This window comes from Nomascus leucogenys, chromosome 4 (assembly GCF_006542625.1).
Source record: "Nomascus leucogenys isolate Asia chromosome 4, Asia_NLE_v1, whole genome shotgun sequence".
Classification (NCBI taxonomy): Eukaryota; Metazoa; Chordata; class Mammalia; order Primates; family Hylobatidae; genus Nomascus; species Nomascus leucogenys.
Window position 1 is genome coordinate 103,352,070 of NC_044384.1, and position 17,427 is coordinate 103,369,496.

At 46.0% G+C, this 17,427-nt stretch overlaps 1 protein-coding gene and 1 pseudogene across 5 annotated transcripts in view; both read left to right on the forward strand.

Annotated features, from left to right (window-relative positions):
* Positions 1-765: 765 nt before the first annotated feature.
* Positions 766-17,427, forward strand: part of NME6 (NME/NM23 nucleoside diphosphate kinase 6) — a 41,478-nt gene continuing 24,816 nt past the window's right edge. For 2 of the 5 annotated variants that reach the window (XM_030811873.1, XM_030811874.1), the window contains exons 1-5: positions 1,040-1,166; positions 3,900-3,996; positions 5,590-5,692; positions 6,579-6,618; positions 7,506-7,666. In XM_030811873.1, coding sequence (XP_030667733.1) covers positions 3,907-3,996; positions 5,590-5,692; positions 6,579-6,618; positions 7,506-7,666 — 394 coding nt within the window. In that variant the 5' untranslated portion in view covers positions 1,040-1,166; positions 3,900-3,906. Of the gene's footprint in view, positions 1,176-1,679; positions 2,010-3,899; positions 3,997-5,589; positions 5,693-6,578; positions 6,619-7,505; positions 7,667-7,937; positions 10,453-17,427 lie in introns of those variants that run through there. The other 3 variants (XM_012499257.2, XM_004087907.3, XM_030811872.1) reach the window with 3 other exon arrangements.
* Positions 11,257-12,186, forward strand: LOC101178130 (annotated as a pseudogene).

Genomic DNA, 17,427 nt, shown 5'->3' on the forward strand with positions numbered 1-17,427 from the left:
GTGACTGGGTATCAGGAAACTATTGGGAAGTGGCTTCTTATTGCTGCAGAGAGAGAAGCCATGAGGAGTTGGGGACAAACCTTCCAAGAGAGCAATACCTGTGTAGGCAGACACTGAAGTCAGTTAAATGTGCAAGTAGGTCTTTAAATTGATGACAGTTATCGTTTATTTTCACTCTTCTCATTCTCAGTGATTTCCCTCAAAAAAACCCCCAAGAAACCAAAACACATTTTTTTTTTTTTTTTTTTTTTTACCATCTTTATTCAACCTGTCACCAAGTTTCTGGTCACACCTGCCACAGCTGACCCCCGATCCATTCTCCCTGTCCCCATCCTCTCCATACATCACAGTACACACCAGGAATACCCCCAGTTCTCATCTCCTCACCCTGGGCTGCTTCAATAGACTCCAGAGTAACCCAAACCACACCTCGCTGCCCAGATTCCTAATGACACGTGAAAGGCTATTATGACTTGCTTTCCTCATGCCCTATGCACGCCTGGGCTCCAGCCAAGGATCCTCCTTCATCAACCCCCATATTAGCTACTATCCTTCATGCTCATGTATCGCTCCGAGCTCAAAAGACTTTGAAGGGCCTGTGCCTTCGCGATCGAGCACTTAAGTTCTTTGCCCTCCGCGTACTTTTGACAAATACTGGGCATCAACCATGTTCCAGGAACTACCCTAGGCAAAGAAAATAACTGGGCAAGGTTCCCGTCGGTGTCTCTGCTGGCGGGCATCGCCCCCGCCGGGCCGCCACCCTGAACGGGCCCGTCCGGTCCTCTGGGTTCCGCCACCCTGTGTAGCGCTGCGCCAGCACCCGGCCCAGCACTCCCTCCCGCCGACGGCGCCCAGGCCGGCTTCCGAGGGGCGGTTCCCACAAGCGAGTTCCGGCGCCCAGGACGGCTTCACCCTCTCGTCCCGTCCGCGGCAAATGCATGGGCCTGGGAAACCTCACACCGTGCCTCACCCCGCGGCGCAACCGGACGAGGACCCCGAGCAGGGCTGCCCAGCGAGCGCCTGAAGGACCCGCGAGGGCCGCAGGCTATCCAGCGTGGCGCCTGGTGGCCGGGGCTTGTGCCGGAGGACCAGGTGAACCCGGAGTCGGACTTCCGCTGCACTGGGGCTCCGAATGACCCAGAATCTGGAGTGGGCTTAGGCCCCGGGTACGAGGGGTGAGGGCTGCGCGGTTGCAGGCCTAGAGAAGTAGGGGGCTGGGTCGAGAGTTGAGGCCGTGACCCGGGGGCTGGAGGGCGTGGCCACAGGGGTAGGGGCGCAGGTCCCGGCCACGCGTGGGTGGACCAGGGCTGGGCCGCCGCCCTCCAGGAAGCCGAGTGGTGTCCCCCTCGAGTGCTGGGGGGGCAGTGTACCGACAGCTTTACTTTTTTTTTTTTTTTTTTGGAGACGGAGTCTGGCTCTGTCGCCAGGCTGGAGTGCAGTGGCGCGATCTCGGCTCACTGCAGCCTCCGCCTCCAGAGTTCAAGCAGTGCTCCTGCCTCAGCCTCCCTAGTAACTGTGACTATAGGCGCGCGCCGTTACGCCTGGCTAATTTTTTTGTATTTTTAGTAGAGACGGGCTTTCACCATGGTTGGCCAGGATGGTCTTGATCTCCTGACTTCGTGATCCGCCCGCCTCGGTCTTTCAAAGTGCTGGGATTACAGGCGTCAGACACCGCGCCCTGCCTAAAATTTTTAATTCTCTGATGGAGTCACCTTTAAGTCTAACAGGATTTTCGACTTGTCAGTTTGTTGTAAACCAAAAGTCAAGACAGCCGCAACTTAGCTGCATTAGTAAAGGAACCATGTCCTCCCTACAGGCTGCGTGTTCTTGCCACGAGAACCCCTAGCAGCCTGGCCTTGGAATAGCTGGATGAGGTGCATTCGTTGGTTCATTCAGAGCCAGCTGTGTGCTAGGTACTGCTTATACCTTCTGGTGGTGAAGACGGAACTGAAGGGAACTTGCAAGGAGCTGTGAGAAAGTATAACGGGAAGTGAGCTAAGATCACTAAGGTGAGCAGGAGGCAACCAGAGAAAGCACATTCAAGACTGCGAAAACTACTCACACAAAGGCTGTCAAGCCAGAAAGTCTTTGAAAACTGAAAGGCCCATGAGGTTGGAGCTAGAGAAACTTACAGAGTGTGGGGTTCCAGATGAGGCTAGAGAGGTACGTGGGGAACCACAAGATCATGCAGAGCCTGGGAGGCCGTGATAAGGATTTTGGTTTTTATTCTAAGAGCAGGGTGCCCTTTAAAGGGTTAAGGAGGGGAACCATATGATTAGATTTGCATGTTTGGTTCACTTTGGCTGCTGTGTGGAGATTGTAGAGGTTAGCAGGACAGAAACTGGGAGACCAAAGAGGAGGCTGTCAAGATGTCCAGAGGGGAATGATGATGTCTTAAAGTTAAGGTGGTAGCAGTTGAGGGTGGGAGAATGGTATGGGTTTTGAGATATATTAGGTAGGGAAAATTGCCAGAAGTTGGTGATCGTGGGATATGAAGAGTGAGGGAGGGGAGGTGTCATGGATGTCTCTATAGACAGCTGCTGAAAATGACATGTTACCACCTGTGGCATTAGGGAGAGTGGGTTAGCTGATCTTGTACTGGTTAGATTGGGTGTGGCTTTATGGTTTGAGTGGAAAATCAGGTTGAAAGCTGTAGAAAGGACATGAATAGGAGAGACCATGGCAGTTTCTTTGCTTGGGCCAGATTCTAATACCACCTTTAACATGATTGACAGGTTTTAGGATAAGATAAATGAGAATGTTGTCTAGACTCTGTCCCTGCCTATGTTAATGGAAGCCTTCTCTGTATTTGTTGACAAATGAGAGATTTTATGTATATACACACATATATATTATACACACACACACACACACACACACACACACATATATGTAATAGAGTCAGGGTCTTGCTTTGTTGCCCAGGTCAAACTCCTGGCCTCAAGTACTGATATTACAGGTGTGAGCCACTACACATGGCCAAATGAGAGATAATATTGAGATAAGATTTTGAGACAAAGTCTTTACTCCTGCAGAGGTGATAAATTTCTCACGTATAACTCAGATTTCACAGTTGGAAAAGACCTCAAAATTCCCTTAGTCCAGTTTATAAAATGCTTTTATGTCCATTATATCATTTCTACAATATTGAGCTCTTACACCATGCTAGACATTAGGAATACAAAGATGAATAGAAATAAGACTATATAGGTTTATTTAGTAAATAAAATTGATCAAGCACCTTTGTGTCAGGCACTGTTTCAGATGTTGGAGTTGCGTGTTGACAGGTCTTGCCACTGAGGACAGCTGAGTGTATTAACAGGTTTGATTTGGGCACAGGAGATCCTGATCTCTCCATAATATTAGAATAGAGATGGTGTTTATCCAGCAGACTTTTTGGTATCCTGGTAGCACCTCAGTTCCTGTCCATCAATCTTCCAATTCTAGATTTGATAGGAGAGCACTATGGGATGGAAGATTTTAAGAGATGAATTCATCATTATAAATAGGCCTTGTGGATAGGCTGTTTAGGAGTATAAATTGTAAATCCTCTGTAAAATACAAAAGGAAGTTAGGAAGGGATATTGGCAGAGACAGGTAGTATTTAAACTTGAGTTTCTTTTGAATGGGTAACTCCCTCATAGGCTTACAGTTGCACTAGATTGTATACTCCACGGGGGAGCTTGAATGCTCCCTCTACCACTCCCCTCCCCTGATCCCATGAGCCCAAATGGGCAATTAAGTAAAATAATGTATATGGCCTTAAGATGAAACTGTCAGGTTCTTTATGAGTGTCAGGAGTGAGAGCACTCGTTGGCTTGCAAGGCTGCGTGGCTCCAACGTAGGGAAGGCCGGGAGTGCCGTCCTGAGGGGTTCCTAATACAGCTCTCTAATGGCAGGAGTGGCATGGCCTCAATCTTGCGAAGCCCTCAGGCTCTCCAGCTCACTCTAGCCCTGATCAAGCCTGACGCAGTCGCCCATCCACTGATTCTGGAGGTAAGAATGAATCCTAAGCCTCTACCACATGCCCTGGGAATTGCCACTGCTTCAGGTGCCATTGGGCCATTTATGGTGACTGACAACACAGACTTGTGCTGGATGCTGTGGAGGCAAAGCTAGAAGCCATGAACTCTGACCTAAGGAGACTAAGAATCTATTGGAGACTTGAGGCAGACCTAAAATATAAGAAAGGACCCAAAGCAGTAATAGAACCAAATCTCAAGACAGTGTATATTTGTTAGTTTCTATTGCTACATAACACATTACTCCAGACTTGAGAGCTCAAAACACTTATTTGTTATTTCACAGTTCAATAGTTTAGAGGTGCAGTAGGCTTGGCTGAGTTGTTTGCTTAAGGTCTCACAAGGCCAAAGTCAAGGTATTGGCTGACCAGGCCCTTATCTGGAGGGTCTGGGGGAAGAATTCACTTCCAGACTCATTCAAGTTGTTGGCAGAGTTGATTTCTTATGATGGTAGGACTGAGGCTGCCATTTCCCTGTTGGCCTTCAGGCAGGAACTCCTTTCAGTTTCTAGAGACCACTCACATCCCTCATCACGTGGCCCAGTCTGTCTTCAAGACAGCTGCAGTGCATTGAATCCTTCTTATGCTTTGAATCTGACTTCTTCAGCCTCTAGCCAGAGAAAATGCCTGGCATTGAGAAGCCGTCACAATTCTAATCCCACAGGGCTCATGGGATTAATTAGGCCCACCTGGATAATCTCCCTTTTGATTACAGCAGAACCAACTGATTAGTAACTTTAATTATGCCTCCAAAATCCCTATTGTTATGTTACGTAATGTAACATAATCATATTGCATCATATTCACAGTCCTGGAGATTAGGGTGGGAAATCTTGGTGGGGCTCGGGGCCATTTTCACATTCTGTGTACCATAGTTTAATAAATACTAACTGTGTAGCACTGCTAAGTAAGCCCACTGTGGTGCAGAGGAAGATCCAAGCAATCAGGAATGGGGGCCTGGAAGTGGCAGGACTCAGCTGGGCCTCAAAGGAATGGTAAACTTTGGTTAGTGCCAGGAGAAGGACAGGTGTTGCACAGAAGGGAGACGCTGAGGCAGGAATGCATGTGATGGGTCTGAGGGCCGCAGGCAGCCTGCAATGGTGAGACTAGAGAATTGGTACAGAGCAAGGAAAGTATAACCTTGAGCACTGGGCTAAAGTGGTTGCACTTCATTCCTTGAATAACAGGAACTACTTAACACCTTCTGACCAGAGTGTGACATGTAAATTATAGAGTTTCTCATCTATCAAGTGTGATGGTTTGGAGGGAGTGAGAGAAACTCAAGGCAGGACCACTAACAAGACTTTTATGGTGGTCTGAGTGGTGGGTCCTGTGGTCTTGAGCTCAAGGGGTTACAGGTATGGAAGAGCAGAGACAGCGCATCCTATCCCCTTTCACCCAAGGCGCACACTCTGGCTGTGTGACTGAAGGCCTTGACCTCACCCCACCTCGTCTTCTCACCCTCGGGACAAACCCTCAAGTCCTGAGCAACAAGTGGTCCTCATGGTTTCTTTTGGTCAGTTTCAGTCTCCTGATTGATTTTTATTTTGGGGGTGGTCTTTATTCAGGCTGTTCATCAGCAGATTCTAAGCAACAAGTTCCTGATTGTACGAATGAGAGAGCTACTGTGGAGAAAGGAAGATTGCCAGAGGTTTTACCGAGAGCATGAAGGTAGGATCAGTAGTCCTCTGAATGGAAGGTGCCTCAATCCCAAGAGGCCATAAGAGAGATTTTATCTGGAACACAATGGCAGGCTCTCTAACCTATCAACCGTGTACAGTTGCAGCCAGTTTTCTAAAATCTTGGTTTAAAACACACACTTTTCATGATTATCCATCTTTTTTTCCCAAGGAGGGTTCTACCTTGTAGTCCCAACCAGAAACTTAGTTTTATGTCTTGATAATATCAGTAGTTAACATATAGTGAATGAATGTTTACCGTCAGACATTGTCCTAATGCTCATTTTTTCTTTTTTTTTTTTTTGAGACGGAGTCTTGCTCTGTGCCCCAGGCTGGAGTGCAGTGGCGCGATCTCGGCTCACTGCAAGCTCCGCCTCCCGGGTTCACGCCATTCTCCTGCCTCAGCCTCCCGAGTAGCTGGGACTACAGGCGCCCGCCAACACACCCGGCTAATTTTTTGTATTTTTAGTAGAGACGGGGTTTCACTGTGTTAGCCAGGATGGTCTCGATCTCCTGACCTCGTGATCCGCCCGCCTCGGCCTCCCAAAGTGCTGGGATTACAGGCTTGAGCCACCGCGCCCGGCCGTCCTAATGCTCATTTTTTCATTCAGTTTTCCCAACAACCCTAAAAAGTAGGTGTTGTCATATCCCTCGTACACAGATTAGGAAGCCAAGTTTACGAGGTTAATGATTTACCCAAAACTACGCAGGTTTTAAGTGGCAGACCCTGGATTCAGACCCAGGTTTGTCAGACTCCAAGGTCCTTGTTCTTTTCTCTAAAACAATTTTTATTATTCTAGGTAAGGAGGTAGAAGTACAGAAAGTTGCCTTGGGCACCAGGATGAAGGTATCTTGATGAAGGTCCTCTCTCTTTGCAGGGCGTTTTTTCTATCAGCGGCTGGTGGAGTTCATGGCCAGGTACTTCTAATTTGGTTCCAGCATCTTTATCCACTGAGGCTAATCTCCCCTGCCCCTAAATGGATTTGTTCATTTCACTGCATTCTTTAAAGTTGTAATCAGGCCAGGCACAGTGGTTCATGCCTGTAATCCCAGCACTTTGGGAGGCCGAGGCAGGTGGATCACTTGAGGTCAGGAATTTGAGACCAGCCTGGCCAACATGGTGTAACACCGTCTCTACTAAAAATACAAAAAATTAGCCCGGCATCGTGGCAGGTGCCTGTAATCCCAGCTCCTCGGGAGGCTGATGCAGGAGAATCGCTTGAACCCGGGAGGCGGAGGTCGAAGTGAGCCAAGGTCGTGGCACTGCACTCTAGCCTGGGCAACAAGAGTGAAACTTCGTCTCAAAAAAACCAAAAAAAAAATACAAAAAAATTAGCCAGGCATGGTGGCGGGTGCCTGTAATCCCAACTACTTGGGAGGCTGAGGCAGGAGAATCACTTGAATTCAGGAAGCAGAGGTTGCAGTGAGCCGAGATTGCACCATTGTACTCTAGCCTGGGCAGCAGAGTGAGACTCTATCTCAAAAAATAAAGTTGTAATCAATGTCAAATCTGAAGAAACATGGGTTTGGGGCTGTCACTGAGCCGATGCTGACCTGTTAGGCACCTGTCCTGTGGTGGTTAGAAGAGTCCCGTTGAATGCTGCATAGCCACCCTGCTGATCTCTGCAGGCTTTGTGTACACCAGCAGGGGCCCTGCATCACCTATTTGAAGCAGCACTGGTACTCAGCTGGAAAGGCAGGAAAACTCTCAGAACTTAGAATGTGTTTTTATTCAGGCCCTGCTCATAGCACACCTTTCTAGTCTAGATGGCCAGATTCTTTACATGCGCTTGTTTTGTTCACAGCGGGCCAATCCGAGCCTACATCCTTGCCCACAAGGATGCCATCCAGCTTTGGAGGACACTCATGGGACCCACCAGAGTCTTCCGAGCACGCCATGTGGCCCCAGATTCCATCCGTGGGAGTTTCGGCCTCACCGACACCCGCAACACCACCCATGGTTCAGGTGAGTCCCCTGTCCATAGCCATAGGATATTTTGGGGTTAGCGGGCAGGCTGTGTGGTAGAGTTGACAGCCAGGTCCCTCCAATGAGCTTTCTTCCATTTGTGTTTCTGGTCTTTGTAGCCATGTTGGCAGATGTGGCCTGTGGACTTTCTTTACATGCCCCAGGACTGAAGGGGCAGGCAGAGTAGAGGCTCAGGATTCTGAACCTGATTATGACTGCCTCTTGCTTCTACCATGTGAGAACCCCTTCTCTGTCTTATCTCCCTTTACAGACTCTGTAGTTTCAGCCAGCAGAGAGATTGCAGCCTTCTTCCCTGACTTCAGTGAACAGCGCTGGTATGAGGAGGAAGAGCCCCAGTTGCGCTGTGGCCCTGTGTGCTATAGCCCAGAGGGAGGTGTCCACTATGTAGCTGGAACAGGAGGCCTAGGACCAGCCTGATGCAGGTCTGTGAAGACCAGTGGCAGTGCCCAGACTTTTCTCCTAGATACCTAGTCTAAAACATTCTCCTAGGACCAGGGAAGCCTGGGCTTACAGTGCCATTTCTGCTGGGCACCACCACCTGCCTGAGGGCCTAGCTCACCACAGCACATCCTCCAGAATCTAGCTTTCTATCTACCTCTTCTCTGGAATGTTTATGGTGGTTCAGAAGAATGATGACTCCTCTTTGCTGAGAACTGTTCATCCTTCTTCAAGAAGAAGCTTGCCAGGCTGGGCGCAGTGGCTCACGCCTATAATCCTAGCACTTTGGGAGGCCGAGGTGGGTGGATCACAAGGTCAGGAGTTCGAGACCAGCCTGACCAACATGGTGAAACCCCATCTCTACTAAAAATACAAAAATTAGCCAGGCATGGTGGTGCATGCCTGTAATCCTAGCTACTCAGACGCTGAGGCAAGAGAATTGCTTGAACCCGGGAGGCAGCAGGTGCAGTGAGCCGAGATCGTGCCATTGCACTCCAACCTGGGCGACAGAGCGAGATTCTGTCTAAAAAAAAAAAAAAAAAAAAAGAAGCTTGTCTAATTGACTTGCCTAAAAAATGCAGTGACTCCAAACAACATTTGGCCTGTCTTCCTCAATAAAAGTCAGTGTTCTCCTGAACCCTTTATGCTGCCACATTTAGGGGAAACTTTTCAGGCTTCGTCATTCTGACTTCTCAGCAGCATTCAGTTATTGTTTCATTCTCCAGAAACACTCTCTTCTCTTGGATTTTCTGATCCCACACCCTTGGTTTTCTCCTTCTGTGCGTTTTTCTTCATCTCCTTTATCAGCTTATGCAAACATTTATTTTCATAAATTCTCTATTCAAGACCATACTGAAAAATGCAAAGATGGTTAAGACATGATTGGGTCCTCAAGTTGCTAATTATGGATTTGGGTAGTCAGCCAACTATAACATGTGGCAGAGATGGAGAAGTGCCCTAACAGAGGTATAAAGTCCTGTGGGAGAACAGAGGAAAGAAGGTTTCCTTTGGCTGGGTGAGGAGGTGAAGGAGATAGGGTGGAAAGGCTTTTTATAAAAGATGTAGCTGCCTTTGGAACTAAGCCTCAAGGTCAAATAGGGTATCCATAGGAGGGGTCTGGGGCACTAGACAGTCTGTTTATTTTCAGGAATATATTGGTCAGTTTTGTATGTGTGACCTAAGAAACCTGTGACACTTCTTATGACAGGTCTTGACTTTTCTTTCTCAGTACATGTGTATTTCTCTTTTTGGTGGCCTTGAAACCTTTGAGTTGAAAATTGCCTTCACCATCTACCACTTTCACTAATGGTACACCAGGAAATTTGGATCCACTGAACATAGAGAACAACTAGAAAAGCTGTGCAAAATATAAACAGCATCTATCTGAAAGCATCAGCTGGCAATATAGAACCAAAATTCAGGACACGAAGGAAACTCAGAGAAGTGAACCTGGGACTTAGAGCCACTTTTCCCATAAGGGCACCTGCTGATTCTGGAAGAGGCAGCTGAGAGGCTAAGAAGCTGAGTAGAACTTTCAACAACTTCTTGTGTTAGGGAGCCAGCTTCATGAATGCTGGCAGAAAACACAAGATTACTTGGGCAGAGACTACTGCTCAGGGCATAGCAGGCATTGTGTTAGCCTTGGTCTCCCTTGCCTTCCAAGTCCCACAAGGCAATACTGGCAGGCCCAGGAAAGTGTTACACACAGCAGGTTTGCATCATGGCTAAGGAACCACAATCTTAAGGAGATACTATCTCTGTCTTCTAAGGCCATTTGCTATACAAAAGCCCTTGAAATACCTGGGCACAGTGGCACGCCTATAATCCTAGCACTTTGGGAGGCTGAGGTGGGCGGATCACCTGAGGTTGGGAGTTCGATACCAGCCTGACCAACATGGAGAAACCCCATCTCTACTAAAAATTAGCCAAGCGTGGTGGCGCATGCCTGTAATCCCAGCTACTCAGGAGGCTGAGGCAGGAGAATTGCTTGAACCTGGGAGGTGGAGGTTGCGGTAAGCCGAGATCATGCCATTGCACTCCAGCCTGGGCAACAAGAGTGAAACTCCATCTCAATAAAAAAAAAAAAATCCTTGAAATAGTCTGGAACAAAATCTGTCAACAAATCAGCCCACAAAATATCAACAAAATTGATATTTTGTTGCATTTAAAAAATTTAAATGGTGGTCAAAGGGTACAAAATCTCTGACAATTAAGACACCCACAAGAGACACAGAATTATCTCCCAATAAAATTGTCTCATAAAAACCTGGCTCCTACAAATATGGAAAGGGAGAAAACTAGAATAAACCCTGTGGTGTCGAATTGGAGATATCAGTGTGAACTCGTGTATTTCAATCTACAGAGATGTAAATATGTTTTTGTATGTATGTAGGTACGTATAGTCCTTTGCACTGACATGAGAGCAATGACACTCCAATAGTAATGACCACACCCAGCACCCAGGTCCACCAAAAGACAAAGTGCTATGGACTGAATTATATCCCCCTAAAATTCATATGTTGAAGTCCTAACCCCCAATGTGATATTTGGAAATGGGACATTTGGGAGATAATTAAGTTTAGATGGCCAGGTGCGGTGGCTCATGCCTGTAATCCCAGCACTTTGGGAGGCCGAGGCAGGCGGATCACAAGGTCAGGAGATCAAGACCATCCTGGCTAACACGGTGAAACCCCATCTCTACTAAAAATACAAAAATTAGCCGGGCGTGGTGGCACGCGCCCGTAGTCCCAGCTACTCGGGAGGCTGAGGCAGGAGAATCACTTGAACCCGGGAGGTGGAGTTTGCAATGAGCCGAGATAGCACCGCTGCACTCCAGCCTGGGTGAAAGAGCGAGACTCTGTCTCAAAAAAAACAAAACAAAACAAAACAAAAAAAACTATTCCCTATAGCAAACCAATTGTAGCCTGGGCAACATAGTGAGACCTTGTCTCTATAACAAGTAAAAATAGGCTGGGCGCAGTGGCTCATGCCTGTAATTCCAACACTTTGGGAGGCTGAGGTGGGAGGATCACTTAAGTCCAGGAGTTTGAGACCAGCCTGGACAACATGGTGAGACCCCTGTGTCTACAAAAATAAAAATAAAAAAATCAGCTGAGTGTGGTGGTGCATGCTTGTGTCCCAGCTACTTGGGAGGCAAAGTGGGAGGATTGCTTGAGCCTGAGAGATTGAGGCTTCAGTGCAGTTTGAGCCCTGCACACACTCCAGCCTGGGTGACAGAGTGAGACCCTGTCTTAAAAAAATAAACAAGAGTATGACATGAGCATGGGAGAGCAAAAGAAAACAAGGAAGTCTGCGACCATGAAGCACATGCTTAGTCTCTGCTATCACAGGCTTAAAGAAAATGATAAAGACCTAAAAAGAAAAGAAATATCCCAGCATGCTGAAGGAAAGAAAAGTTCCCCAATACCCTTCCTGCTAATTTTTCCAATATGTTACACAGCTGGGTCCACCTTACCACATCCTGTTTGATTCCAACGTTACCAACTTTTCCATTGGAGCCAAATGAGACGTACTGCAATCAGTGATGAACTGTCTATATGCCAAGTGTATCCCTTGTATACCTGATTGTGTAATGGCCAAAACTGAGAAATTGGGGCGAAGTATCAAGTGGCTTAAGGGATTGCCAAGGATCCAAAATTTGAACGATTACCAAATTACCATGCACAGGAAGGAATCTATGCAGATGACTGCTTAGCACAGAGAGTAACTCAGCATAAGTGGTGTAGCCACGAACCTGGGACCTTAAAAGAAGAATCCTAAGATTCTTGGAGTTCCTATCGTGTACATTTCTAACCATAGATATAACATGGGGACTGATGTCAGATGATTATGGAGCCCCTCGGTTCTAATTCTTGCCGAAGTTCCTCTGCCTTTCTTCCACCAACTTTCTCTTGTTCCCAGTTCATTAAACATGGAATAGAATGTTATTCTGTTCAACTCATTTGCCCTATTATCAGCTGAGTATGGTTAAACACACTGAATTTTTCATGCCTGTTTTGAAATTGATATTTTGTTGCATTTAAAAAATTTAAATAATGGTCAAAGGGTACAAAATCTCTGACAGGAAGAATACATTTTATAATTTTTTTGAGTTCTGTTGCACAGTGTGGTGAATATAGTTAGTAGAGTATTATATATTTCAAAATTGCTAAGACTAAATTTCAAATGTTCTCACTTCAAAATGCTAAGTATTTGAAGTGATGGATATGTTAACTAGCTTGATTTAATTATTCCACATTGTATCCACAGATTATGACATCATTTTGTAACCCATAAATTTATTTATTTATTTATTTATTTATTTATTTATTTGAGACGAAGTCTCTCTTGTCCCGAGGCTGGAGTGCGATGGCACAATCTTGGCTCACTGCAGCCTCCACCTCTCGGGTTCAAGCAATTCTCCTGCCTCAGCCTCCCGCGTAGCTGGAATTACAGGCGCCTGCCACCGCACCCAGCTAATTTTTGTATTTTTAGTAGAGACGGGGTTTCACCATGTTGGCCAGGCTGGTCTCAAACTCCTGACCTCAGGTGATCCACCTGCCTCGGCCTCACAAAGTGCTGGGATTACAGGTGTGAGCCACCCCGCCTGGCTATAAACCCATAAATTTATACAATTATAAATTGTCATTTACAGTAAGAAATAATTTGTTGCATCTTTTTAGAAAAATAATTTTTTACATCTGTGTAGTTCAGGTAAAAAAATTTTTTTTTTAATTTTAATAAAATAAAATTTAAAACAAAATAAAAATGGTGGCACATGCCTGTAGTCCCAGCTACTTGGAAGGCTGAGGCAGGAGGATCACTTGAGCCTGGAAAGTGGAGGCTGCAGTGAGCCGTGATTGTGCCACTGCTCTCCAGCCTGGGTGACAGCGAGATCCTGTCTCAAAAAAAAAAAAAAAATTCCATTGTATTTGTTTCTAGTTTACTCTTACATTTCTTTTTGAAAAAATGTGTTTCCCCTTCCTCCTCACACAAAAGATAGCATACTTCATGATACTCCTTTGCATTTTGTCTTTTTTTAACCCTGAAATATAATCTAGAAGTCACTTCATATAAGCTCATAACGGTCTTCTTTATTCTGTGTTTTACAGCTGTGTGATACTCCATGTGTGGGCATACCATAATCTGTTCAATAACAGGCATTTAAATAGTCTCCAAAATTTTGCTATTATAATTAATGTCACATTGAACAATCGTGAACATGTGTTGGTTTTCCTCCTCTCTTTAGCTGTGCACACTAGTTACCTGTTGCTACAGTATTGCTGTGTAGCCACTCCAAAATTTAGACTTAATCATCTTTTCTCACAGGTTTTCAGATGAAGACTAGGTGTGGGGCATCTGTGAGCTCAGGCAAGAGCAGTAAGGGAGGAGCAGCCAGGAGAGAAGAGGGAGGGAAACACCGAGTCTTGCACCCACATCTGAAATCGTTCTCAGGTGTGTCTGCTGCTCTCCACATCCACTGCTCCATCCTGGCCCAAGCGACCTTCATCTCTTGCTGGATCTCAGGCCTCCCAATTTGTCTCTTCCACTCTCACCATCCACCCCCTCCTTCAATCCACCTTTCCACACACATTAAAAAAGTATTATTTTTTAGGCCAGGTGTGGTGGCTCACGCCTGTAATCCCAGCACTTTGGGAGGCCGAGGTGGGCAGGGCAGATCACCTGAGGTCGGGAGTTCGAGACCAGCCTGACCAACATGGTGAAACCCTGTCTCTACTAAAAATACAAAATTAGCTGGGCATGGTGGTGCCTGCCTATAATCCCAGCTACTTGGGAGGCTGAGGCAGAAGAATCGCTTGAACCCAGGAGATGGAGTTTGCGGTGAGCTGAGATCACGCCATTGCACTCCAGCCTGGGCAACAAGAGCAAAACTCCGTCTCAAAAAAAAAATTATTTTAAAATGTCCATCTTTTCAGGTCACCCCCATTTAAAACTCTCCACTGCACACTGAATAAAGACCAGCACTCCCCCACAGCACTCTTCAGTATCCTCTGTCACCACTCACCCACTCCTAGTGCTGGAGCTTGATGAACATTCTCTACCTGCTAGGGTCTTTACCCATGAGGTCCCTCTACTTCCTGCCTGGCGCATTCCTGTTTCTCCTTCAGGTCCCAACTTAAATGTACTTTTCATAGGAAGGCCTTCCTACATCCTGCAATCCAGCTAGGTTCTCCTAGTTCTTTACTCTGTCATGCAGTGTATCATGCTCTTCATAACATGTACCACCATTGTAATTAAGTCATGATTCCTATCTTTTTTTTTTTTTTTTAAAGACTAGTCAAGTGCAGCAGTGAGAAAGGGGAAAGAGTAGAACAGGGCATTCAACCTCTAACTAACTGTGAACAATTGAGATAACTCACTACCTTCAGACCAGCCTCATAGCTTATTTGTTTAAAATCTGGCTTTCTGCCGGGAGAACAAATTTCATTAGCGCAAAGGCTGTTTTATTCATGCCTGTATCCCTGTCACCCAGCACAGTACCAGGTGTATTGTTCCTTTATTAATGGTAATGAATAGTATCCATACTCTAATCTTTGACATTATTAGAATTCCTCCATCTCTAAATTCTTTTTTTTTTTTTTTTTTTTTTTTTGAGACAGGGTCTCACTCTGTCACCTAGGCTGGAATGCAGTGGCATGATCTCGGCTCACTGCCACCTCCCGGACTCAGGTGATCTTCCCACCTGAGCCTCCCAAGTAGCTGGGACTACAGGCATGCTCCATTATGCTGGACAAATTTTTGTATTTTTTGTAGAGATGGGGTTTTGCCATGTTGCCCAGGCTAGTCTTGAACTCCTGGGCTCAAGCGATTCACCCATCTCAGCCTCTCAAAGTGCTAGGATTACAGGCATGAGCCACCACGCTCTTACTTCTAAGCTAAAAAAGAAAATCTTAAATCAGTAAATCTTACTCTTAAGTCATAGTCCCTTCTACATCCCACTCTTATGTCTCTCACGTCTTCCTAGACTGTCCACTCCTCCACTTTCCTAGATATATTCATGTATTCTCCCTTCTCTTCAAACCTCCAACACCTCCTCCCCCTTCCTCACTCTCCAGCTGTTAACCTTACGTCCTATTTCAGGAAAGTAACAAAAACAGCCAGAAGAGAAACTTTTCAGACTCCCAAGACCACACTGAGCCACCTTTCTGCATCTGTGCTTATGTACTCTGCTTCCTTCTTGTTAGGATGAACAATGGGCGAACCTTCCAAGTTCCTATTTAAAGTTACCCAATCTGTGCAGAAGATCCTGTCTTCTCCCACCTACTCAAGGCAGTACTCTGGCAATTATTTCCTGTCTTTCTTGGATCATCAAGAGACAGATCTTACAAACATGCTGTATTTTCTCTTATTTATTTATGTATTTTTTTTTTTCTTGAGACAGAGTCTTACTCTGTCCTCCAGGCTGGAGTGCAGTGGTACAAGCTCAGCTCACTGCAACCTCTGCCTCCTGGGCCCAAGTGAACCTCCCGCCTCAGCCTCCTGAGTACCTGGAATTACAGGTGCGTGCCACCAAGCCTGGCTAATTTTTTTATTTTTTGTAGAGCCAGGTTTTCACCATGTTCCCCAGGCTGGTCTCGAATTCCTGAGCTCAAGTGATCCACCTGCCTCAGCTTTCCACCCAAAGTGCTGGGATTACAGGTGTGAGCCACTGCGCCTGGCCCACAGTCTACATTTGAGGCTCGTGTTCAAGGTTGAGTTACAAGGCCCAAAGTCCACTTCCAAAGTCCAGGCTCAGGCACAGGAGTCCAAGGTCTAATTCTAGGTCCACTTCTAGGTCTTAAATCATCCCAAGGCCCAGATTAAACCCATGTCTGAAGTCCAAGGTTAAATATCCAGTACCAGGTCAAGTATCAGCTCTAAGATCCAGATCTAAGTTCTAAGTCCAAGGTTATGCATAATTCATTCTGAGTTATAGGACTGAGGACCAGGAATTAGGTTCAACTCTAAGGTCTGATGGTCACGTCTAAGGTCCAAATCCATGACTGAAGCCTAGGTCCAAGGAATACAGGAGCAAAGGAAAATTTCATTACCAAAATTTGCAAGTTGAGGTCCAAATCTTATCCCTGGGTCCAGATCTGGGTCCAAGGCAAAGGTCCAAATCCAGGTACAATTTCCATGTTTAAGGTATAAGATCCATGGCCCAATAAAAAGCAAGGTCTGAGATCCAGGTCCAAGATCCAGGTAGAGATTGAATTTCCAATTATAAAGTCAAATACAAGAAATAAAGGTCACCTCCATGTTTAAATTTCAGATCCAAGGTCCAAGATGCAGTTCCAAAGACTTGTTGGTCCATGTGCAAGGACCAAGTCCATGTTCCAAATCAAATCAAGGCCTGCATCTAGGTCCAACATCCAAGACCAGGTCCAGATCCAGATCCAAAGATGAGGTCCACAGCCATGGACAAATTCTAGTCCAAGGTCCAAGTCCAAAGTCCAAGTCAATTTACAAGGTCCAGATCATGGTCCTAAATCCAAGATACACATGGAGGTCCAAGTCCCATGTCCAAGACCCAAGAATTATTCAGATCCATTTCATGATCAAGGTTCAGGTCTAAGGTGAGTTCCAAAATGCAGAACAAATCCAAGTCAGAGGTTTAGTTCCAAGGTGCAAGTTCAAAGTTCATATCCACACACAAGGTCCAACATCAAAGCCAAAGATCCAGGTTCAAGTCCAGGGGCAGGAGCCCTGATCTTGGACTTCCCAGTTCCAGAACTGTGAGAAAAGAAATTTCTGCTGGGTACAGTGGCACATGCCTGGAGTCCCAGCTACTCAGGAGGCTGAGATGAGATGATTGCTTGAGCCCTGCCTGGAGTTTAAGGCCAGCCTGAGTAACATAGCAAGACCCCATCTTTTAAAAAAAAAAAAAAAAAAAAAAAAAGGAAAGAATTTCTGTTGTTCTTTGTAAATTACCCAGTTTCAGGTATTTTGTTACAGCAGCACCCCAGTAGAGTATTTTGTTAATCTTACCCCCTGACCCCAGGAAGTGTAGACCACAGCCACAGCACCATAGCCAAAGCACACCATTGCTGTTTTATAAGAGTGACTGTAATATTAGACTAGCAGAAAGGGAAACTTTGAGTCATCAAATCCCCTAATAAAATAGGTTCTTTAGGCTGGGTGCCATGGCTCACACCTGTAAACCCAGTGCTTTGGGAGGCTGAAGCAAAAGGACACTCAAGGCCAGCAGTTTGAGATCAACCTGGGCAACATAGTGAGACCCTGTCTCTACTAAAAAAAAAAAAAAAAAAAAAATTAGCCAGGTGTAGTGGTGTATACCTGTA